Source organism: Anopheles stephensi, chromosome 3, assembly GCF_013141755.1.
Source record: "Anopheles stephensi strain Indian chromosome 3, UCI_ANSTEP_V1.0, whole genome shotgun sequence".
Lineage (NCBI taxonomy): Eukaryota > Metazoa > Arthropoda > Insecta > Diptera > Culicidae > Anopheles > Anopheles stephensi.
The window spans coordinates 61,978,222-62,003,405 of NC_050203.1; the positions used below are offsets into that span (position 1 = coordinate 61,978,222).

General features: G+C 45.1%; 1 protein-coding gene across 13 annotated transcripts; it reads left to right on the top strand.

The window, feature by feature from the left end:
• The first annotated feature begins 322 nt into the window (after positions 1 to 322).
• Positions 323 to 24,923, top strand: LOC118509337 (vascular endothelial growth factor receptor 1-like). 13 transcript variants are annotated; one of them, XM_036049815.1, is made up of 17 exons: positions 323 to 488; positions 11,693 to 12,150; positions 13,930 to 14,102; positions 14,168 to 14,563; positions 15,697 to 15,841; positions 16,289 to 16,432; positions 18,236 to 18,396; positions 18,460 to 18,964; positions 19,038 to 19,210; positions 19,651 to 19,692; positions 19,860 to 20,592; positions 20,656 to 21,132; positions 21,199 to 21,367; positions 22,852 to 23,081; positions 23,159 to 23,754; positions 23,824 to 23,977; positions 24,042 to 24,923. In XM_036049815.1, exons 2-17 carry the CDS (start codon positions 12,072 to 12,074, stop codon positions 24,482 to 24,484), a joined length of 4,620 nt encoding a protein of 1,539 aa, XP_035905708.1. In that variant the 5' UTR covers positions 323 to 488; positions 11,693 to 12,071; the 3' UTR covers positions 24,485 to 24,923. The 13 variants fall into 13 exon arrangements, with proteins under 13 accessions (XP_035905708.1, XP_035905717.1, XP_035905709.1 ...); XM_036049824.1 differs by lacking the exon at positions 16,289 to 16,432 and adding an exon at positions 17,057 to 17,071; XM_036049816.1 differs by having other exon boundaries at positions 11,716 to 12,150.
• Positions 24,924 to 25,184: the final 261 nt, after the last annotated feature.

Consider the following 25,184-nt stretch of genomic DNA (forward strand, 5'->3'; position numbering starts at 1 on the left):
CCCAAAATAAAATTCATTTAATAACAATAAAAATTCCATGTAGCAATACGGCCAGGCCGTTCTTTATGAATAAAAAAAAAAAAAAAAAATTCCATGTAGCTTGAAAATTGCCATTGGAGTTGTAGATATAAAAGAAATTGTGAGAATAAACAAGGAGTGGATCAATTAATTCTTAAAACAAACGTACATTCGTTTCAAAAGTTCATCAAAAACACAATGTTTTTAAATTACTATCACAAAACTTTTACCACGTTATGGAGTTCCCTGCAATGGCCGACTGGTTCATTCATTCTTCAATCACGTTCAACGTCGAACCGCATCATTCATTCATTCATTTCGCGACCGCCGAAGCAGTAAGACGTGTACGTGTGCTCCATCGCGCTTAGAACAGCACAGCCTTTGTGTGTCCGTTTGTGTGGTCAAGCAAACTATTAGTACTAATTCCCTGCCCTTTGCACTGCACTTATCATAAGTGCATTTGTGTGATTGTAAGTGTGTCTCTGAATCGAATTGTAGTGATAGTGGCGTTTCCGTGCCTGAGATTGTGCGCCAATTCACAGGCGCTCGTTTCGTTTCGGTGCGCATTAAACGCGACCAGCTCACGTGTTCACGACACTTGGGAAGCTTCGTCGGCAGGGTGCATCGGGCCAGTCGCCCAACCCAAGTACAGCAGCGTTTAAGTTGTATCTGTGTAATTGTGGTGGAGATGTTTCACACCACCCCGAACCCGAATCGAATCTCAAGCCTGTTGGCGCATTCTAAAGTCCACCCAAGCGGTGTCACCCAAGTGTTGCGCGTGAATGATACAGTTGTGAGGCATGTTTTATGTCGTCGTCACGGCTTCTCGTCTCCCGGTTGTCATAAATGAGAGTGTGTGTCTTGTGGTGGCTGAAGTTAAGTTAATGAGTACGTAAAATGTGAAACAAACGGGCCAGCTCTGCGAACGAAAACGCACAAGTGGACGCGTTTTGAGCGTATGTTCCGAAAAGAACACGGGAAAAACAACAACAAAAACATGTTATCTTACCCGTGAATATGTGTGTGACCGTGGGGGTCGGGTCTCAAAAACCCGATCGTCGCCGCATCGTTACATCGTGCGGCCTTCTTGGTTGGCGTTGTTGCTGCGTTAGTAGCGCCAGCTTGGGGATTGGAAGTTGTTCGCCGAAACGAAACGCAAAACCATCGCCCGCCGGGCCCGGTCCGTCCGGCTAACCGCCCAGTCCCAGTGCATGCCGCGGTTCGTGTTGGAAGAATGTGCTGATCGGAACAGAGTTTGCGTAGCTTTCGGTTTGTCGTTGCTGCTTACGACCAAGAATATGATGCACAGTGAAAGATAAATTGTTTATTTCGCCAAATTTATCGTGTCGTCTTCTGCGGCTTTGCTACAAGCAAGCATTTCGTACGACCGGCCGAACAAGTCTACCGCCAGCAAACATCAGCATACGGTGCTGATCGTTAAGTTGGAGAGGAGTTTCCAGTGATCAGTGATCGTAGCTGTGTGTGAGGTGGTTTCTGGTGCTAGTCTTTATGTATGCGTGAATACCTGTATACCGTTGCCGAATTCGTGGTTTCGTGTCTTGTTTTCAGGTCAGGTCAAAGCTGTGAACATCTTATGCTCAGGAAAGGTAGTAAAGTGTCTATCGGTAGTTGTTTCGGAGCGAAATAGCACACGGGCACGATAATGGATCGCATGCTGTCGATCATCTTTCCGATCAACAGCTCTGGTAAAGGGGCAGCCTCGCGCCGTCATCAGAGAGTGACGCAATGGTTATGCTTCATTCTTCTCCATTTTCCAGCACACACCACCGTCTTCAAGCGTCTTTGGTTTGTGAACCGGTTTTTGAATCACACATTTCGGTGGATGCTGTTTCAGGGGCAATGGTCGAGAATATGAAAACAAAAAACGCTCGCCTCCCGAAAACAGGGTCCAGAATTCGCGACCAACGCGAGTGGAGGTGTTGATTGCCCGCCATTATGTATGCGCGATGTTCTCAACCCAAGAGACTTCAAAATGTTGAAACACTTAATCCGGCCATTCGCCAAGGGAGAGATCGGTAAAAACTTAAAAACAAAAAATAGCTAAGTGGAGTGAACATTTTTCAATGCGTGGCCACTTCTAGACGACGTGTCTTGGGGCCTTGGTGTGACGATGGTTTTTCACACCCATTCCACCCACCCAGGGCGGTCAAGTTATACGACTGTGTGTGTGTGTGTGTGTCAGAAAATAAAACAAACGACCCTGACGACAGGTGCATTTTTCGTATCAGCCGTAAGTTTCCCTGCTTTTGCAGCCCCAACAAATACTTAAATGAGGAGTCAGTAGTTTGCACAACAAAACTACGATACGCGAAACGCGAACGTTTCAGTTTTGCTTCTTTCAAAAGCGTTTAAATCAAATCAAACTTTGTTTGGCAGTCCGGCGGTGTTCCACTTTGCATTGCAATCATCGGTGCAAAACAAAACGCTGGAAGCTAATCCTACGGAGCCAGGTTGTCTTTGGCACTAGCTCTTTTTCCCCGGCCGAACCTCATTTCCTTTGACGACAAGCACACAAAAACGTCCCGGGGTTGGTCCCAGCGCATTGGTTAACAACGTACGCACGTTGACACGTGAAAATGTTTAACGCAACGCAACAAAACACCAATGGTAAATATTTAAACATCTCAACAAACCACGTTCCAGCCGATATGCTGCGCGATGGCCTGGCAAAGAATATGAACCGAGCGCATGAAAGTGATGAAAGTGGCCCAAAAGATCGAAAGGTCCATTGCCTGCCACTTGTAAAGGGCCGAGACGGAAGAGAAACATGCGCGTACGAACAAACGTTGTGTGTTTTATTCTTCCCGTTTTTTTCCAGTTCCAGTCCACACTTTCTAGCGTTTCCAACGTTTGACAGACGCACTATTCCGGGCTAGCGCAAGCACGACCGATTATCATTCTACACTCTAGAAACGTTCTGTTGGTGACCGTTTTCTTCTTTCTTTCGGCTTGAGGCCTGTCGCTTATTCTCACTCCGGTGGAATGCAAACCAGTGCGACAACCGGACCAAACGCTAACGGGAAACCCGTCCCGCATATGTGTTCATAGGGGACGTATATCGGGTGCGATAAACTTTCCTGGAGTCTTTACAAAACTCCAAGATAAATTGTACAGTGAGGCAAGAAGAAATGGTGTATGATAAGACAGCAGGCAGTAACTGAAGCATAGGAATAAGGATTCAGGAGAAAACAGAAACACACACACAAACACACGATGCACAAGTGTTATGCTGTGCCGTCGTATTATGTTGTGGTGATAAAGGCTCATAGCAGATGTTATTTAATATACAACAAGTTATTGTTTTCTTAGTTGTTTTTTGTTTGTGATTCTTTCCTGTCCTAATAATGCCTTCTTTTTTAACTGAGAACGAGCATTTAGTGGAAAACCCCCTTGAAGGGAGCATATATTTTATTCGTGCGCCATATAATCAAGTTTCTGTTCCATTCTGTTGGCAAAGAACTAGATTTTCGATGGCTAGGTTTTACTGACACAATCAATCTACAGTGACGGATTTAACAATGAAACCATTCTCGTACTTCAGTTTGAAACTAATCCATTTTTCGGTCTATGCTATCTTGCATTCTAAGCAACGGCAGCATCTGAACTTTTTATCACAATTTGGGTTCGTTCAGGCATTACCGAATCGCATCGCTAAAACAAAACAAAATATCTGAAAATATAATTAATCCGAGCTATGAAAATCCGAGCTTATGAAAATGGCATAAGAATGACAAAAAGTGAATCATACTGGATTGTTTCATCCAATTATATTCTGGGTTTTCCCAAGATCTTCTGCTAAGTTTGTAGATCAAACCTTATCGGTTCGTCAGAGATGATCAGATAGACCCAAACAAAAATATTATCGTTTCGTCAAATATTAGCATCAAATCTTCACTTTAAGAAAATAGGTAACCTCAACTGCAGAGGATCGGTCAGATCTACCAGGGCTGTGAGAAACATACTTTTGCTCTGATAGGGTGAATATAGTTCATTTAACAATTATATGGGGTTTAAAGTACCTTAAAAACAGTTGGATGTACAAAACAAGTCTTATTAATTATTCTCAATTTGTTGGATTATATTTTTGGCAACAATCTTCCTACCATATGGCCACTGTAATATTAATTTAAGCTCCTTTTCCTGTATCTTGCTGCTCAGCACATCTACCAGCATAGTCGCCTAAATCACTTAGCGTTGTTTTGGAATTGTTTCCCTGACCTCACCCCACCCCCAAACGATCGCCCTAACGAGACAAAAGTCCACTACCGGTTTCGAAAAATCACACACGTCATGCGTGCTGAGCGGATGAATCACCGAACCCCAACGGCCTAAAAGGTGAGCTAAATGACTGTCCCTCGATCGAACCGCGATCACCACTACATGCACCCGAGCGAACGACGGAACGCACTAGCGTGCAATCGTGATGATCGTATCGAGTTACCTTGTGGCATACCTTGAAGTACCTTCGAGGCGGCTGTGTACATACATTGCAGTCGCGGTACACTACGCAAGGGTTGTAAAAGTGCTCACACACACACACACACACACATACACAAAAGCATGAACATGTTCTGTTCCTCCCGCTATGTTGCTACTACTGTGGCGCACCTCAACCGAGGCTGGACTCCGTCTGTTGAAAGTAAAAAGAATCGTTCGAAAATGAAACATAAATCGGGCAACTGTCATCGGGGAAAGCCCCAGAGAGGACGGGGTTTCGTTTCGCTTAGCGTCGCACTAATGCACACACTGAACCGTGACGTCAATACCACCGAATGCCCCCGATGTTTCAGAGTCAATAGCGTTCAATTGATCTTGCTTTGCGTCGATTAATTTCCGGACCGCTGGTGAAGCGAAGGTTCGAATCATAAGCGAGAACCACCGACCAATTGTTGTTGGGTGCATATTTAACCCGACGAGAGATATGCAATGCAATAGGCAGAAGAGTGAGTGTTTGTGTATATGGTTGACTTGTAAATTAAGAAAGTGCTCTAATAACTTCTCCACGCCGCGCGATACGAAACGTTTGTGCGATTTGTTTATGTTGAAACAACACCACGAGCGCCGTGCGTGTGTTTGTTTGTAATGTTTTTTGGCCACACCGAAATTCCAGGCGGTGCGGCGCGAGCTGGAACACATCCAGACATTGTAGTTGGGTGTGGTTCGGGATGATATTAACCAGAACCAGAAACGAAGAGAAGAGAATTGGTAGCTCCAGTGATCGGGCACGTCTGACCGTAGACTTGCTGCTGGAGCAAACAGCAAACAAGTACAGTAAGCATCCGGAAGGCTCAGAGCGATCATCGCGAGCTATTCATCGCTGTGGCACGAAAAGGCAATGTGTCATGGCTGACGCACCCTAGCAGCTCAGAAACGCCTCAGCCGGAAAGGTTGCAGGTAGCGAGCAAAAGTGCATCAACAGCAAAGCCAGGCACGATCACTCCCAACCCCCAGTATTGTGTTTCAATGCGTGCCCGGGAGAACCGGAAACCGCACCGAAAACGAAACAAACCCCCGGATGATGGCGGCCGGTTTAGGTTACCGTTCAGCCCGCTGTCATCAAAACAGGTACAGCCGAGCCAACAGGTGACTTGTCGCGTTGGACAGTTGCTTCTTCGCGTAGGTTGCAGAAAACGGGAACGAATGGTGGACACTTTAAATGTGAAACCCATGCAAAATCAAAACCCTTTAGCTGGCGAGGGACAACTGGACGCCAGGAATTACGAAAGCTAGGTGGAAGCGCATGACAAGAATCACTTTACGCTGGTGGCCAGTTTCTTGCGTTCGTGTTCGCATAAAATCCAAAATTCCCAAAGTTAAAAGCGTTGCCCCAAACAACCCCACACACACACACACACACGTTTGCGGATAAGGGCCCGACGGTCCATGTACGCTTATCGCTGTCATTTCCGAAAGGGTGGCTTACGTTTGGCCACTTTTATCTGTTTGTTTACTTTTTCGCTTTTTTTCCTCCTGCAATGGCAAAACCCCTGCGTCTTTATTCATATTTTGTGCCATTTTTCCCTCTAAGCTACCGCAACGCTGCCATGGGATTGGTAATGCAGCGCGCATCGGATGTGCAACGTGCGTCGAGGAGAGCTAAGAAAACTTCAAGTAAGGAAGAAGAAGAAAAAACGGTCTCCACTTGCGCAAAAACCGATCCACCCATGGGAGACATACGGCTTGGTTGTGTCAAGTTTGGTTATTTTTGCTGGACAAATACTCACGGCTCATTCGTCGTAAGTGGCCAGAAAGGAAATAAATCCCCCCTTTTTTGTTTGTTATTAACCTTATCTGGCTGGTGAATAATACCGTCGTCGATACTGTTTGAGGGAATGGTTTACCTTAGCGGTACGTAGCATATAAAACTGATAAGAATTGGCTAACGCCATTCGCGCACATTTGTGCTAGCCTCAATGAACATGAAACCATTCAGCTTAAGCCTTCTTACTTAAGCATGTTTACGCAAAACCCTGTTAAACTATGTAATACTCGTTCGCACCCTATCGATTTGCAACTAAATGTGGAGCAAGTGATAACGGCCGTGATCGTTCAGTTCACTATAAATCGAAGCGTTGTGACATGGTGCTTTCAAAGCTATCAGTCTTAGCCCGTCAGTGGAGTTGATTGAAAGATGGAGATAATTGTTTTAAAAATAAGCATAATGTTTAGCATTGCTTAATATGCATTGCTGATTTTTCAATGAATGCAGAAATAGTATCAGATTTAAAAAAAAAATCTAAATAGGTGAATATGAAAATAGGTAGAAACAATTGGGAGACACTCTTAAGTGAAAATTAATGTTGTTGTAAAATGTTATCATTTGTTAGTGCTATTGGACAATATTTGGAAGGAATACATAATAGGAAATAATGCAAGGAATACATATACACATAATAGACCACAAATGATTAAAATACAGGGTTTTTTCCGTTGATAAGGCAATAGCATCCATTTTTATGGCAGGCTTCTTAGATGGAATGGCAAACAAAGCTTGTTGATATGGAAACGGCTTCAGATGACAGGAAAATGGTATTTACCTTTAATTGTGATGTCCTCAGATGATATTATCATACTAGCCATGCAAAAACCCTTTATTCGGGGCTAAAACCGCTTCGCGGTCTTGGGCTGCTGCAACAAACCGGGCCTGCCCAACTGCCCAAAAAGGAATTTATGGACCGGGTCGTCCAGTGTCATTCTCATGACGTCCACCGGAGCCAGGCGAATCTAATTCGCTGTACGATGGTGAGATCATCGTACAGCTCGTCATTGTAGCGGCCCCTCCATTGTCTTTTCACACATACGGGACCACAAATCGTTCTGAGCATCTCAAAATTACTGTTACTAACGCCATCCAGGTTACCTAAAATGTGGGAAAATGATTTAATACATTCCAGAGAGGATAGAAAAATATCCCTCATCTTTGGCATTAAATAAAGCAAACGTCTCGTAAGGTTGGTTCTTATCGTATACCAACCAAAGAATCATCCATTGATGAGAATGAATGATCATAGAATATTGTATCGCCTGTCAGCTAATTAGTTTTTGTTAGCCTATCTGCTGATTCCAATATTCAATACTCTTATCCGAATTTTTATACAACTGAAGAAATTAGTCTGATCAAAAAACATTTAAATTTTATAAAAATGTATTGTTTTATTTTATTTTCTATTAACTGAATCCTACATATATTGTTTGCATTGAGTTCATTAAACAGTACATTAAGAATAGCACAAATTCTCTAAGATCACTCTCCCTTTCCCTCTCTCTCTGGTAAATATATCAACAAAATTTCTTAAACAGAATGTTGAAGAACATATGGCGGCCCCACCCGGAACCATCTACAATTTCAATTTCAAATTCAATTTTATTCATTGAATACATAAAAATCCTATCTGCTTGCAATTTAAGCATAACTAAAATATGCAGCAGCGTAATATGCATGCCATCTCGTCCTCCTGCATCGATCTGCTGCAGGATTCGTTTTTGGACGACATGTCACCATCACTCACCCCGACCGGCCACCGTACACCTACCACTTGTAACCTAGTTTCGTTTTAACATTAATCTCGCTGGCGACATTTCACCGGGGCGCCTCTTTCGCTTCGGCATATAATCAGTGAGACGTGCTAAAACTTTTAAACATTCGCCCGTCTTTCGAAACGCGGACAAATTGGTGATTCACGTGGTGGAATTCTTCAGCACCAGCCAACGGTCAGCAGTGCCGTGTGACGGCGCGATTCATTCAGCTGTGCCGACCACACTTAACGTCAGTTGAACTTTAACCTCGGCCGCCCGGCATCGGTATCCCAAGAAATTCAGTCACCCTTACGGAAAGATGGGCGCTACAATTTGTTTCATTAACGGTTCGTTTAGAACTAGGCCGTAACAGTGGTTCCTAGTAAGTTGGTGCGCTACAAGTACAACTACAAGTAGAAGAAATAGATCTTTCCTCCGGGCTTTTTTTCCCCGGTGTTGGTCCGTTCCGGGTGCGATAGAAATGTCAGTAGGTAAACGCACAAGTGTTGACAAAACACACTCAAACCGGCATATCTGTGTGTGGCACATGTGCAACTGTTAACGATCATGCAAACAACCACCGCAAACGATGATTCTTACCCGGCGGTTTGGTGGGGCTGGCAAAATAGACACAGTCACCCATATGTGCGGCACGTTTATTCATTTCTTCCCGTCATACACCAAACACGCGCTAACCGCGCGAGGTGATGATGTCATTATACTATCGTTCGCCACGCGGTCGGTATTTAAGTGGAGGGCCATTTCTTACTGGCTTGTCGGGGAGCGAAACGAGTGGTCGTCTTAAGGACGTCTCGAAGTGGAAAAGTGGAGCTGGAACGAAGGATTTGGTTGGTCAGTTGGAGCAGTTCAGTTCAAGCTGCATCATGGAAAGCGGTTAACCATCTTGACGAGGAAGGCCATCCACTAATAAACACACGAGGTGCTATGGGGAAGACTTGAACGTATTCGTATGTTGTTAAAGCACTTAAAATTGGTTCAGACAACCGAGTTCGGGTGCAGTGAAGCTTCTACTGCAGATTATTGTCGGGACTGATAAACAAGTGACTCTTAGCTATCATTTGAATTTGCGATTGAATTCTAAAACAGAATCATTCCACCAATGCGATCGAGCCTAAACTCCCCAAAAAATAACCCCCTGTCGCCATGGGGCACCAAGCAGCCATTAATCATCAAACCGCTCGCTCGCTCTCAAGAGGATAAATGGATTAATAACGCATGTGATGAAATTAGTGGGGTTTGCGTTGCCATCGTGCAACAGTTGACTTTTGTCGCTTTTGTTGACCGTACACCATTCAATTGACTGCTGCTACAGCTGCTGTTGCTTGTCACCACTCTTGTTTCGTCCACTGGACTTACGCACGTAGGAGTGTAGTCAACAACAATTTTTCCCGGCTTTTCTAATTACGCCAAACGCCATTCGCTTTTCGCTGATGGCTGCCACTTGACCGAGCACACAGTTACATGGGAAATCCATTTTCCCGGGTCGAGAATTGGCCGAGCATTTTTATGTTACTTAATTTTGCCTACCGCCTCGTTGGTAATGTGTGGCGTCAGACTATTCGACATGCGGATAAACTAAAAATCGATAAATCCTTTCCTTGTATAGTGTGTGCGACCGTTGCTGGCTAGTGTACACGAGAAGGGTCACAAGGTAAGAAGGTCAAACGGTAGTGGCCAGCGTGTTGTAGAGGGCACCGTGCAAGCGAAGCCGGTCAATGCAGGAATGCAGTTCCAGTTGTCAAATTAGCCGGCCGGCTACCGAGATGGGTCGGATCTCAATTAAGAGCGAATGTTTATTAATTAATGCTTCCCAATAAAAGCGGGAAAGCTTTAATAAATAATTATGCACAATTTAGTTTAATTTTATAAACATTTTTTTCGTTGGAAAAGTTCTTGTTGGTTCCATTCTTGTAGCAGGGCACAATCTTTCATCCCTGAAGGACAGTAAGCACGCACACGCATGCATAATCGTGTGGCCTTGGCTTGGTTTTGCGTTGGGGCTGCGGTGGCTGCATCGAAAGGTCACACGGGTAAAGTTTTATTGAAAGTAACCCGTTCCTGGCTTGCCAGGAGTTGCCCGAAGTAATACATGCAAAACAGGGTTAAAGCGGCAAGCAACAGAAAAAGCATCCGCCGAAACGTTTATTTCGAATTTCGCCTGGCGCCAGTTGGATTTTTGGACGCAGCCAGCATGTAATAGTTAGTTTGTATGACCAGAAAACAGCTTTTCGTCACAGAAACAGTTCGTCTAGGCCTTTGTTGTGCAGTTTATCAGCAGGTTGCAGCGTAGTCATTTCCATACGAAATTCCCCAAATGAGACACACCAGTCAGCAAACAAAACCAGTGCTAATTGTCTCATTTATTTTTATTACCATGATGATGAGCAGCTGTCCCTGGATACAGAGCTGCGAGAAGCGGTGTGAATCTTTGTTTGGACAAGAGCGGAGCTAAATGCTTTCACATGAACCGTTGAAGGTGCGTGAGTCAACCGGTCAGCACAAAATGGACAGCATCATCAAACTCGTCTTAAATTTATTTAACTGCTTCTACTTTTTAAACTAAAGCGAGCATTGAAAATCTAATCAAAAATCCCTCAAGCCCTTAACGGGTGTAACATGATTACAGAAAAAAAGGTTGGTCAATCTACAGCTTAATGTTTAATTACCTTGCGGATAGCGGCCACTCCTAGTGTCGCTAGTAATGTTTGCTTTCCTTGGTGACATGCTCCACCGAGGATGATTTGCGGTTGGCACAATAATTTCCCCCAGGGATGGCTTTATAAAGGTTGATTAAATGACTGCTACTCGGCAGACACAATGAGCCCGACAAAGGTGTGTACTCTAGACGTGCAGAGAGTGTGCAATTAATTATGAATAAGCTTCCGGGGTGTGAAGACGGAAACGAATCATGCCCGGCCTGACACGAACTGGTGTTGGGCACCGAATCACATCTTTCTCCATAGTGATTTAATATCTCTTCTTCCCCAAGTCGATAGGACACAAACCGATTGGATCAATGCAGATCCGGTCAATTGGTCTTCGTACATGTACAGGGATTTAATTTATCGACACGCAACGACATGTCGGTCGGACAAAACCATCCGGCACCACATATGTTCCAACATCGTATCCCGTTTCCATCCACGATTGTCCAGCGAACTGTCCAGCAGGCTGGCGCAAAAATGGTGTCACGGTCTGTGCTGACAAATCTTTTAAGTTGTCGCGCTTCTTGTGCAGAAGAAAATGTGCAAGGACGATGGCGGTATCGAGGCGAAGGGACCGTGGACATTTGTTTGCGTGCGTGCTATCGGCGTCGATCGGTGGTGACGATCGGTAACAAAAACAACAGCAGCAGCACACACACACACACTCATCATTCGGACCTGCTTTGATTGCCAAACATGGTCGCGGACTATCGCATCCTACTGCGCTGCTATAAAACCGAAGCGTACGCACGTGTGGTGGACCCAGCTGTTGGTGGTGCAAAAATGTGTTTGCGTTTGCATTTTCGAATTGACGCGCCAATATATACGTCCGTTGAACTTTGGCGCCGTTTCTGAGCGGGTGCTGTTACTGTTTACAGGTCGTCTAAATCGTTTACTTATGCTAATTTTAGTTGAGTTCTTCTCCGTTCCAAAGTGTAACAATAACGGGCGTACGTGTGGTGCAGAACGCACCTCGATTCCGACGAGTAATTCCAAAACGGCAAGCAAGTGAAGTGCAGTGAAGGTTTGCTTTGGGACCATACAGAGACCCTAAGCTAGTGAAGAATGTGAGCAATTGTATTCAAGTGGGTAACAAAAAACACTCGTCCCCTGGTAGGAGATGCGTGCGACACGTTGCTTCTGCAACCGAGTGAAGAAACTATGAGGTGTTGGGTTGGTGTGCGGAAACAGTGTGCAGAAGACAGAATTGTCCAGTACCGCCAGAGGAAGTACACGAGGGAGTCCAGCAGAGCCGGAGCAGTAAAATTAGTGAATTGAATTAGCACCAAGATGATGGGCAAACCTGTGATATTAGTCGTTACGTCCGTCGTCATCTTGGGCGTGCTTCACCGGGTGACATTTGTTAGTGGTGAGTATTGTGTTTACTTCGGTATCGCATATCGGTAATATTATGAAACACTTTCTGGCATTGTTCCAAAAAGAATAAAAAATGCAATATAATCCTAAAATATTATACCAATCAAAACAGGGCCGTAGAGCGAAGTTGGACTAAGGACAGTAGAAGCATTGACAGACTTTTTGAGATGAGCTGATGACGATTCTAGTTCTAGCAGTAAATGTTCCATTTAGTCTTCAATAGATTCGAAACTAGAAACCAGTTGCTTCAGTAGCTCTAATAGTCTATGTGGGCTATTAGTAGCTCACATAGACTAATAGCCTATCTGGGCTTTAATCATTTCTTTTTTTTAATCATCAATACGGCGTCAAGCCGTCTAACTCAAAATATAAATAAATAAGAACGGCTTATTGGCCGGATTGCTCTTTAACCATTTCTTATAATTTATAAATTATTTTGGAAAGATAATTGTCATTTCTAATGAATTTTCCTTTTTCTTATATATATGACCATTTCATTATTTATTTGGTCAACTCATAATGCCATAGACATCGGCCCATTGGCAACATCCAACTGTTCACTCAAATTAGTTTGTAAAATTACTTTCTTAAATATTTCAAGTTAAATAACAGCTATTTTTATATTTTTCTTTTGTTCACGATGAGTAGCTGTAAATATGATTAAAATTTGAACTAAATTTGATTAAAAAAATGATAAAATAGATAAAAATGGGACCCATTTTCTAAAGATGTTGGACTCAGTTATACTCTTAAAATTAAGGATGTTGTTTTAATAAGCGAGAATAAGGCAATTCAACATAAAATATCATTAATTTTCGATCCTTTTAAATCAACGTTATTTCAACAAACACAATTATTTTAACTCTTCACCATAAATTGCTCGCCTCCGACACACGCTAAACCTTCTCTCACGCCCTACTCGTACACACAAGTTTCGTTTTCGCAAGAGGCGGGAAAGGTCGGTTAGTCGATCGCATTATGGCGCTCCATAAAGAAAACGCAGAACGCGTTCTTAAATTTCCATCCAGCCAACCGTGCAATCCAAGCACACCACATTCATTAATCTCCTATTACCCGGCCGGCAAAGCATCACTAGTTGCCCTAATTACATCACCTGAAGTGCTGCGGCCCGGTGCCATAAACCAGCGCCAACCTTATCGACTTGATCCGCGCGGAGAATTTCATACGTCTGTGGTCTCTGTGGGTTAGGTGGCCACGCTACGCGAAGAAGCTCAAGCAATGCTGTGCTGAGCGATGCAGAACGTAGTCCCGTGGCTATTGGCTTTTGCAGCTCGCCCTGACTGACTGCATGGCATCAGTTTCAATCCGGTCTTTTTTGGGGTCGAAACAACTGAGCAAGATTTTTACAGACCCATCCATCCATCTGCATTCCATTGCTAAAGAAATTGTCGCCACGAGCCGTGCCCGAATGAGCGGTGCAGTGCAGTGTTGAGTGAAAGACGACATGTGTGCCTGCAGTATAATGTCACCAACGCATGCCACAAGACGACGACGAAAACGGAAACAGAACAGATTGATAAAAAATGAACGATAAACTTCTGCTCTCCCCTGCCGCGTTCGGTCGCTTACGGTCGCCAGTGGTAATGTTTACAAACAAATCGCTGGTCTATCGTGCGACAGCGGCGGCACACATTCTTGAGGCATTTCTTCCCTACCGACACACGCGACTCTAGAACGCACCGTTTACTTCAATTACTCGCTACCTCGAATAAATAGCTGACCGAACGCTTTCTTCCCACGGGTTTTACAGCGCTCGATGATCTCCGCATTGTGCGGGAGCAGGACGGCAACAATGCGCACGGTGCACCGGAAATCGATACCGTCACGGAGGAGATCACGCTACCAAAAGGTGCTAGCTGGAATTTCACCTGTAAATCGCACCATCCGATCATGTGGAAGCATTATGCCGCATCGTACGATTGGGTAAGGCACACCGGCTCCGATGGTCCACCATTTCCTTTATTGATGCATTGTTCCCTGGCTTGCAGGAACCGATGAACGTTTTCCCGCACGACTTCGAGACGGACGATCCGGACAAACCGTACGGAAGTGTGCTGATGCTAACGGATGCGTCCGCCGATCAAGTCGGACGGTACTACTGTGTCGATCGCAAGCTGTACGACGAGAAACATGGCACGCGAAACGGGGAAGATGGGGAAGAGGAAGAGGAAGATCCGAGCAGGACGGCCGAGGACGAAATGTTGGACGAAATGGTGGCCGAATATGCAGCGTCCGCCGTGTACGTGTACGTGGACGATCCCGACAATCCGCTGGTGCCGGTACATACGCCCGTGTTTCGGGTCGAACAGTACCAAGACTTTGTCATTCCGTGCAAACCGACGCACCCGAAGATTGCGGTGGAACTGTACAAGGATCTGGAAGGGGTGAGTGCATCTGTCGCTGGGGTCATCCTACAAACGGTCTGTCTCATCCTGTGAAATGTCGTGCACTGTTGTGTTCCTCTGTCACTGTCTCTCTCTCTCTCTTTATCTCTCTCTCCCTCTCTCACACTCTGTTGCTCTATCGAATTCTTCTTCTGGCTTCTTCCTTCTAGCCTCAGTACTTTAATACTACATACGATTCGGCCAATGGTTTTACGGTGCGCCATCAACGGTTGGATACCGGCGTCGCTAAATTCATTTGCAGAGCCATGAATGCTACCCCAAGCGTCGATCAGCCGCTGTACGTTCCGATCGATCGTACGTTGAGTTCTCAGATTTATCTCTTACCCAAACCAATCCGTCCCTATCCCCGAGATAACACGGAACGATTCGGTTCACAAACGATCTGCTAACGTTCACCCATTTGATCCCGCTGTGAATATGCAACAATTATCTAGGAACACCAGTGGTCGGTATCAACGCCGTACCAAAAAACTTCCCTTTTTTACTAATGAACTGTACATACCGCGTCCAACAACCTACGGGTTGAGTAGAATAACGGCCACACTCGACGGGATTGGATGCCATAAGTCTTAAAATAAAATACGATCCCCCAATGTCTCCATCTGTTTGCAGTTTCCGCTGTAGACGGTCCGGGTTGGGGCGAGTTCGACCGCCCGCCTTGCGCTAATAGCTTATGCATATGATCGCGTTGTGCGGATGCATTTGCTGATGGGAAACTGCTGAAACAACAAGCCAGCTCATTGCTCTCCTCTGTCGCTAGACAGGAAATATGTATTCTCCCTCGGTTTACAGCCACGATCGTTTGATCGTCTGGGCTGGGAAAGTAAAGATTTGCTAAGCGGTAGACATTGTACCTAACGTTGTGGTAATGTATAAAAGATGTACAAACAAATCCCTCCTGGCTTCATGACGTTGTACATAAAACCTTAACCTAAACCCACCCCAAACATTGGCCCAATCGACGCCCTATCCAATCGCTTTCGATGCGCTTCCACTTCATCCTTTTTTCCTATTCATTGTGTGCACCTGTGTTAAGTAGACCGCTCGGACTTGCTCAATACTCATGTACCGAAACACCATGTACCTTATTGTATTACTTTCTATTACTCCAGGATTTGGTTGAAGAATATCAGTACAGTAACACCCAAGGATATCTGCTAAGCTTTAACAGGCTGGAGGACGGCGGTTCCTACTACTGCCAGGTGCAGGATAAACCCCACCATCGCATACACTTCGAAATAGCGATCGACGAACACTGTGAGTTCCCTACTACCGACATACGTATGCTAAGGCGAACGTTCCGCGAACCGCGGGAGCGTTCCCAGGGGCTTCCAACTTCCAACGCACTCTATTTAGCTGATGGTGATGGTGATGCTACTACCTCTACCTCTACTGCACACTACGACCCGTTTTCGGATGATCGGAAAACCGGCAGCTCGCTGGATCGAGTGTTTGCTTTGCATTCCGTACTGTTTGCTGATCAGCCGATAGCTTCCGACGAACAGAGTTTACCGATCGCGCGCGATTCGCTGCAGGAAAGTTGGGCTAAATTCAAACGGTCGATCGTAGACATTGACTTCAAAAATGACACCGAAAACAGTACACTGGAGATCGGAACAGCGGAAGATCAGCTGCTGTACGGCAGCAGTACGGAAGGCAACAGCACACTGTTTGATAATTTTACCTACGGTTACGATTATACAGACGACGATGCTAGCAACGGAACGGTTGCCGGGACTTCTGTTACCTACGCAAACGCGACCGAAGATCGTCCGACTACACCTCGTCCATCCACTCATGCCCATGGCGCAAACTCTTCACACGTTCCATTGACTTCTACCTCTGAACGTAATTACTCTCTCTCTCTCTCTATATCTTCTACTATCCACTTGCTGTATGATGTTGTTGTGATGCGTTCGTTGTATAATACGATTGCTTGTTCTTACACAATCTCCTCGTGTTTCTTCAAGCACTTTTTCCCTTGTTTCTTGTAAAACTTTTTTTTTCCTTTCTTTGTTATCCCCTTGAACAGCACAACCTATGACTCCTTATTGCATGCAATCCAAATCTCTAGACCGTGTACATAAATGAACAAGTTTCAATGAACACATTGCTCTTAGTTGAAAAGGAGAAACAATGCGCTACAGCACCTACCAAAAGAAGAAAAGGATAGGTTACAAGACAATCGCATGAATCACTACACCTTCTATCAAAATCTTCAGACAGCACAGAACCATTCTCTTTTTTATCCTCACACTTTCGAGAGGTCGAGTCATAATGCTTTTACCCTGGTGGTTGGGTCCTTACGATTATTGTCCGTTCAGCAGCGGCTAAGTTGATGGTTTATTTATTAATTATGTTCTATTTCTATCCCAACCCCCGGGCCCACCCAAAATACTCTTCATCTCATCTCGTAACAACCGAAAAACAATGCTCAATAACGTGCTTTCTACCGTGCGGCGGCGGTTTCAGACAATTCAGAAGAAGGTATGAGGCGGTTTTCTAAATTATGCCACACGTTTTCCTCTAATATAAGCTCACTAGACTCACTAGACACACCGGTCTATCATCACATTACTAGCAGCTAACGATCAGCCAAAACCTTCGTCCGGTGTGTACGGGTGGCCACGGCAATAGATTCAATAGAACACTTTTCCCCTTCCCAGTTGTGTGATTGTGTGGTTTGCGTTTTGGTTGCTGTCGTCTGTCCCGGGTTTGAATTTTTTAAAACATTAATTCCGCACACCTTTAATCCGCACCACGAGATTATTATAATATGCAATCGAAGAACATAATTTCACAGCTAGCTTTTTTTTTGTTTCTGAGTGAGTTGTTTTAAGCTTTCAGCACAAAACTAAAACTAATCCGACTTCGTCTCGATACGCGGGAGATGCGTAAGAATCGGTTGATTGGCATTAACTCATCACCTTTCCCCCACCCACTGATAGCAACCGATGCTCAATGCTTGTAGACAAAGTCTCGGGACGAGATCGTTCTCGTCCGCGAAGTTGCCCCGTGTTTTATTACCCATGTATACCCTGTTTATTTGTAATCGTTCGATTGTGGCTCGTAAAGGCGTGTTTTATGTTCGTGGCGGGATCCAACGTAATTGCAATCCAATTATTTCCGGCTACTTTAGGTTCTTCGAACGATGCGTCCCTCAATAGCTGTAGTACCGTAGCCGTGGGTTCATTCGATTCGATAGTTTCATTTTCCTGGTTTCCTGGTGCCATCGTCTCATTCTCTTGTACGCTCAAAGCAATGGAGCTCATTGAAACCGGTTTGCTTGTATAGTTATCGATAGTGAAACAAATATTTTTTATAGCATGTTTTTTGTGACACTTTTATGTTTATGGCTTCGCAATAAGGTTGCATGCTTAGTAACAAAGCGTCCCGTACTGTAATATACCCTCACTTAGACTAGGAAAGCTTGTTGCACTACGCTCCACGCCTCTTTACTAATTATTTGCATGTCCCTCCTAGAAATTCCATACCTCCGTCCCATTTTCTTAGTAATGCTCACCGGTTTTTAATAATAATTTGCTCCCGTGTGTGGTTTTGTTTTAACACATGTGTGTTTGTGATGTTGCTGTGCCGACTTCAAAGACTTGGTTCTAATTCGTCCAATGTCCTTCCAATCCCCATTGCTAGCGTTAACCGAGTACTTAACGAAACCGTCGATCCATAGCGACACGAAGGATCATGTGCTGCTCGGTCAACGGATCCGTTTGGTGTGTAAGTTAAACATCCGCGCCGGTGTCCCTCTCGATATGACGTGGATGGTTCCACCGAACTTAAAGCCTGCCGTCGCAGTAAGTTTACTTAATCTCTATCAAATCCAACACACTACTAACATTCACCCATTTCCCCTTCAGGACGCGAGAATGAAGATTGGACCGCTGAAGCTGAAACCCGTCAAAGAAGCGGAACACCGGGAAATAGCAACGCGCGAGCTTATCATCGAACAGGCAACCCTTGCCGACGATGGCACGTACCGGTGCGTGGTGCAGGACATCAAAAATCATCGCAACTATCACAGCTTCAAGCTGCAGGTGCGCGACTCCCAGCAGGACTATGTGCTGCTGAGCGAGGAGAACAACCTGTCGGAGATTAATGTGCGGCGCAATGCAAACGGCAAAACGCCCTCGATCGATATTGTGATCGAGTATCGGTCGTTTCCGGCCACCATATCGTACTACTGGCTGATGGATGATGATGAGATAACGGCCGGGCAGGATGGGAAGTACGAGCTGAGCCACAGCGATACCCACGTAAAGCTGAGGATAAACGATCCGAAGGTGTTCGATACAGGGAACTACACGGTGTTTGTGATGGCGGGAAATGCAGAAAAATCGTACCGAATGGCGGTGCATGTTTATGGTAAGTGGAGCGAATGCCTGCACATTGCGTTGTTGGTTTAACACCTGTCGGTGGGAATTTTTTTTTATTATAGCTAAACCAATCCTCCACATGGAAAGCAAGTTTGTGAAACCGGGCGAAGAGGTTTCGTTCCAGTGTAGAAGCATCGGGTATCCACGGCCAGACATATCGTTCGCCTTTCTTCCCTGCCTGGGAAATCCGTGGACGAATTGTTCCATCCCCTCGTCGAAGGAAACCAATTGGGACGTGAGTAGATACTGTCACCGGGCTTTGTTTCGTTAAACTTTTCTTCATTACAAGACATCCAAATCGTGCATTTTGGGGTTTCGACAAACAAAAAGCAAACATCGTGTGCTTCGTAGTAGATCGCATGAGTGTGATTTACGCCTACCTTTCTTTGATTAAACCACTAATTTGCATACGTCATTAACCATTGTAATACCATTGATCTTCTAACAAAACTGAACGGAAGCGTGTCTTCTAAGCTACAGACGAGAAAAGGTAAGCCATTTGTAGAATTTATTCCGATTCGGAAAACAAATTCCCAACCGAAGGCCGATTTGGGTGATCTTGTACCAAGGGCTGCTCTATATGTTACGTTATGTGTTGATAATGTTAAAATTATGCTTGTGTCTTGCTTTGTGCTAACAATCAAAAACAACCCATTTCCACCCTCGTTTCTCTAGTCCTCGAGCCCGGATATCGGTTCGGAGCCGTCAGCAAGATCGGTAAGGCAGAATCGTTCGAGTCCCTTCTTATACTGCTACTATTGCGTCCTAATATAAGTAGTACTTACCAGCTTTTCATGTCAAACATTAGACCTGTAGACAAAACAACCGCCTCGGGTGGTCCCTTTCGATTGTTACTAAAGCGTACGTTTTGTGTACTTTTACAGCTTCCCGGTGGAAAGCGCGAAACACAGATAACCAAGTCACGGATCTACACGCTAATCCCCAAGCAGCCGGGCGTGGTGTACTGTAAAGCGATCAACACCGAAGGCAGTGAAGTGACGCAGGCCGATCTACTCATCAGCGACCTAACCGATTCGATAACGCTGGAAAAGGAGCAACCGAAAGAAACGATCACGGTAGGAGATCATGTCACGATCGCATGTTCAGCGCTCGTGTACAACCACACGCGAAACATTGCGCTCGTGCTGAACGACAAAGAGCTGCAGGAAGCGGACGGTGCACGGTTAAGCTATTCCGACAAGCTGTACGCGTGGCAGGCACATCTCGACATTAAGCACATTACACACGAGCACGAAGGAACGTTGTACTGCCGGGTGAAAACCATGCTGGACACTGTCGAAACGCGAGCCTTCCGCTTGGAAGTGCTGGATCCCATCGCTCCGATGCTTGTGTCGGGCAAGAATAATCAAAGTCTTTCGGTCGATCTGCACGATCCGTTAAAGCTGGAGTGCGATGTAGTTGGAACGCCCGATCCGATGATCGTTTGGCTGAAGGACGGGGTGCCGGTACAGCCCGACGAAAACAGCAACCGCATGCAGCTGACCAAGACGACGCTTATTCTGGAGTATCTGAAGATGGAAGATTTGGGCACGTTCGAGTGCCGGGCGGAAAACAAAATGGGCTCGATCGAGAAGTACTGGAAGGTGGATGTACGCAGTGAGTAGCTAGGGTGTTTCGATAGAGTTTTCAATACGTTAACCCCTAAATCTTGTCGATTAGCTGCGGTGGTACGAAAATCACTGATCTACGTTATCCTTGGCCTGGTTCTGGGGCTGATCTTCGCGGTCGTACTGGTGACGCTGTTCTACTGTAAGAAAAAGAAGGAGGTCAAGGCGATGAAGGAAGCGGGCATAGTGAACTTTGACGAAGGCAACCTGGGCGTTTACAATCCCGATCTGGCGCTTGACGAGCAGGCCGACCTTCTGCCGTACAACACGGAGTACGAGTTCCCGAAGGATCGACTGAAGCTGGGCAAACAGCTGGGCACGGGTGCATTCGGTGTGGTGATGAAAGCTACCGCTACCCGCATTATGGTAAACGAGGACGAAACTACGGTCGCGGTCAAGATGGTGAAAAAGCAGACGGACAACGAAGTGATGCGGGCACTCATATCGGAGCTTAAAATTATGGTCCACCTGGGACAGCATCTGAACGTGGTGAATCTGCTGGGCGCAGTTACGAAAAACATTGCCAAACGTGCGTTGAATAGAGCTTTGAAGGGGCTTTGCGATTCTAACTGACCTATTTTTCTTGGGCTTACAGGTGAGTTGATGGTCATCGTTGAGTACTGCCGATTTGGTAATGTACAAAACTTCCTGCTAAAGCATCGGCCCTATTTCATCGACCAAATCAACCAAGAAACGGGTGAGATCGATTCGTCGATCGATAAGAATCAATTGCGGTGGTCCAAGTGTGGTTACCAGTATAATAGGTAAGTGGCCAGCGAGTCGCACGTTTAGCATTGGCATCAAACATCTTACTAACTGACTAATAGTTTGAATTTTGTGATTGGAATTAAACCTGGGAAATGGCGCGTAATCCATTCTCGATCGTTGTACTAATTATCGTACTAATACAAGCAGTAATTTATGTTCTATGGAGCTCTAATGCTATTTCAATTCATTCGTTTTCTATAGAACAAAAAATCACTAAAAAGTACTAATCGAAGCACAAATTTAACACACTCAACGCTATTTCCGTATATTATTGCTCTGTACTAAAAACATATGTCGAGGATCACTTGTACATTAACGTTTGCATTAAAAAAATAGACTAACTATAGCTAGCGTTGAAAATTTTGGAGGATCCAATTTTCTTGAGATCTTACATTAAAGAACCACTTCACAAAAAGTAGTATCGTTTCTTGCTGAGGGAGCTTAGTGTAGTTAACTGTCATCTTAGTCAGCCTCTCACCTCTTTAGAACCTGCTAGAACTATCATCTTGATCGGTCTTGGCTTGTCATTTCTGTCTATTCTTGACATAATTTTACTAGCAGCTGGATAACCAGTTCTGCGTACAGAAGCCCTAACAGGATTCTAACTTATCCATAGCCGTCGTATAAAATTATATAAGCATAATTTTCGCTTCTTTAGATTACTTGAGAGTTCTTGATGCTCCATTTTGGTCCAACGAATCATTGGAAAAATTCTTCTGATTGAGGGAAGTCTAAAATCTTTTTTATCACAAAATTCTTATTACCAAAGAAGGGCATCTTCATGACATTGTCATGGGTAAAAATGGAAGGATTTGACTTAGATTTTGTATAACAATGACGATCTTTCCTAGTACAGATCCAGTGGTCGGTCAGTTGCAGATTGCAGTTGAATCCTCTCTAATAGTGATATTAGAGGGAAACAACAGGATTTCCCTCGCCGACGAAGCCCCCCTAACCGATGAGGTCCCGAGGGGCCGCTCCTTAAAATTAGTCCATTTTTTTAATGCATTCGTTACTTTCTTATCGCTACTAAAACTTTACCTAAAACACTACTTACACAAGCAACAGGATGGTATCCATCGAAAAGGGTTTCGAATGGTGATTGGTTTTCCCGAAATCCTGATCCAGCATCCATTCGAAACCCTTTCCCGATTCGTGGGTAATATAACACATTCAACCAACATTCTTTTTCTCTACTCTTCTATTATCCATTCTTTCTTATTTCATACTATGTGTCTGTGTCTGTGTGTGTGTGTGTGCTCATACCGCTAATGCTCGCAATCTTCTGCAAACCGTATTGTCTAACCCCGAACCCTGGATATGTGGTTGGAATATGTTGCATCTCTGTGTGTCGCTTGCTCGTCTTACCTCGTGGTATGGCTGGTGATTAACAACCGTGCTGGTTTTGGGCGTATCTTGTTGCGTGTTGTTTCGTGTTGTACTGATGGATAACAACAACTGGTAAATGGTGATGATGTAGTCAGGGCTTGAAATATGTAAATCTCTCATTTTCCACCAACAACGTAAACCATCACCCGCTTCAACATCCGACTGCTTTCTACCATAATCACATCGACAGCGGCTCTACGCAGTACGTTGACCCGAAGAAGCACCTCAACTCGAAGGGATACGTGCGTCATTCCGGGCTGCAGAACATGGGTATGGTGGACAGTTGCAACACCGAGGTAACAGCCATGACATCTGTGGAAGGTACGTCCCTTTTCGTCTCGTTTTATCACTGGCAAGAACTGTTGGCGCAGTATCTAAATCTCTGCTATCATTTACAGTGGAAGAGCTGAACACGGTCAACTCGAACGAACCTTTGTGGCGTTCGAACTACGGCATGGACTACAAGGGTCCGGCACGATCCGTCAACACGACCGATCTCGTCTGTTGGGCATCGCAAATCGCCAGCGGAATGGAGTATTTAGCCTCGCGCAAGGTACTGCACGGTGATCTGGCAGCGCGCAACATTTTGCTGTGCGATGATAATGTGGTCAAGATTTGTGATTTCGGATTGGCCCGATCGATGTACAAGAGTGACAACTACAAGAAGAAGGGTGAAGCGCCCCTGCCGTTCAAGTGGCTCGCGCTCGAGTGTATCAGCGACAACGTGTTTAGCACGTACTCGGATGTGTGGGCCTATGGTATCGTTCTGTGGGAACTGTTTTCGCTGGGCAAAGTGCCGTACCCGGGCATGGAAGCCAATCAGGAGCTGTACAACAAGCTGCGCGACGGCTACCGGATGGATAAGCCACAATACTCGAATCAAGATATTTATGACATTATGCTAAACTGCTGGAACGTGAAGCCCGACTCGAGACCATCGTTCAAGGATCTGAAGAGCAGATTTAACGCCATGCTTCCGGATGAGATGCGAGATGTAAGTTGGGCGCGCGAGGATCTTTTAAGCGGGAGGATGCGTTCTTACTGCCATGGAATCTCTTTTTAGCATTATCTGGAACTGAATGAGCCATACCTACAAATGAACGCCGAAAAGGTGGAGCGAGGCGATACGGACTATCTGGCCAACCTTGGCCCTCCCGAAGAGCCTGCACCGGCGGCGCCAAACTATGTCAATGGAATCATTTTACCTCTTCCACCGAGTAAGAACCTGAACGATCATTCTTATTAGTACAATGAGATTCATCCTAACTCTCTCTTTATTAGTTTCAGAAATACGAAGCGATAAAGACTACCTAAAGATGTCCCGCGCAAAGTCCGAGTCGGAGGAGAGCAATTTCGATTTCGCTTCGTTCAACAGTGATCGCCATTCGCCGACGACACGCAACAATCTCGATACTAGTCCGCCCAACGGCAGTAAACGGCACAAGAAGCGTGGCCTGCCGGAAGAAATTCCCATGCTCGACGGAAGCCGGCTTTCGTACCCCACCAACGGGTTCAATTCCGACTCCGAAACGGAAGCAGTCAGTCCGAAGCCTCGCGAACGCACAAGCAAGCACAATCCAGAGCCGGAGTACATGAACGTGAAGAATGCCAAGCTTGCTGGTCGATCATCGAACGACGAGCTTGGATCAGCCGGTGTCGCACAGGAAGCGATTAGCAATCCGGGCTACATTGCGCTAAGTATGGTCGACGAGAAACGCTGCTAGTACTCTTACAACCTAATGCCTAATGACTAGCATTTGTTCGGTGTAAAGTGAACCACAAACTCATCATCGCTCGTTCACGTTGTAACTTCTTCATCTTCCATTCGTTCATCATATCCGGCCAAAATTGTGAGTTCGCTTAACGATTGCTATATAGAATGAGCTCAGTACTACTTAAGAACCGTAATTTTGGGAGACGCGTGTACTTCTCCTAAAGAAAACCATCAGCTAGGGATGTAAACGAGGAAACACAATATTTTTGTATGGTCTTTACACAGCAGTGCGTGCTAGCGTAAGTAAGTGTACATAATTTATGTCAGGAGCGTAAGCGTATCGTTTTACGATATCGAATCTAGAGACGGCAAAGATTTGCAACACTCCCATGTAATTGTATCGAAGATCAGAAAACTAAAATAAACACCCATACTTTCAAGTATTTCAATCCGAGTCTTATATCAATGTTTTAATGCAATTTGTTGTAAATTGTAATTGTTTAAAGTGTTTTCTTCGTACAACGTGAGCACGTTGCTGTGTAACGCCGTTGAATAAAATAAACATCGTTATTGCATACTTTTAGGGGCATATATTCACCACCTCACCAAACACACACGGTTAAGCGTTTTTTGTGTTGAGTTTCGAAACGCTTCAACAAATGTATGCCATTCCCGCCTCCTTTTATCCGATTTATTCTTCATAAATTTAT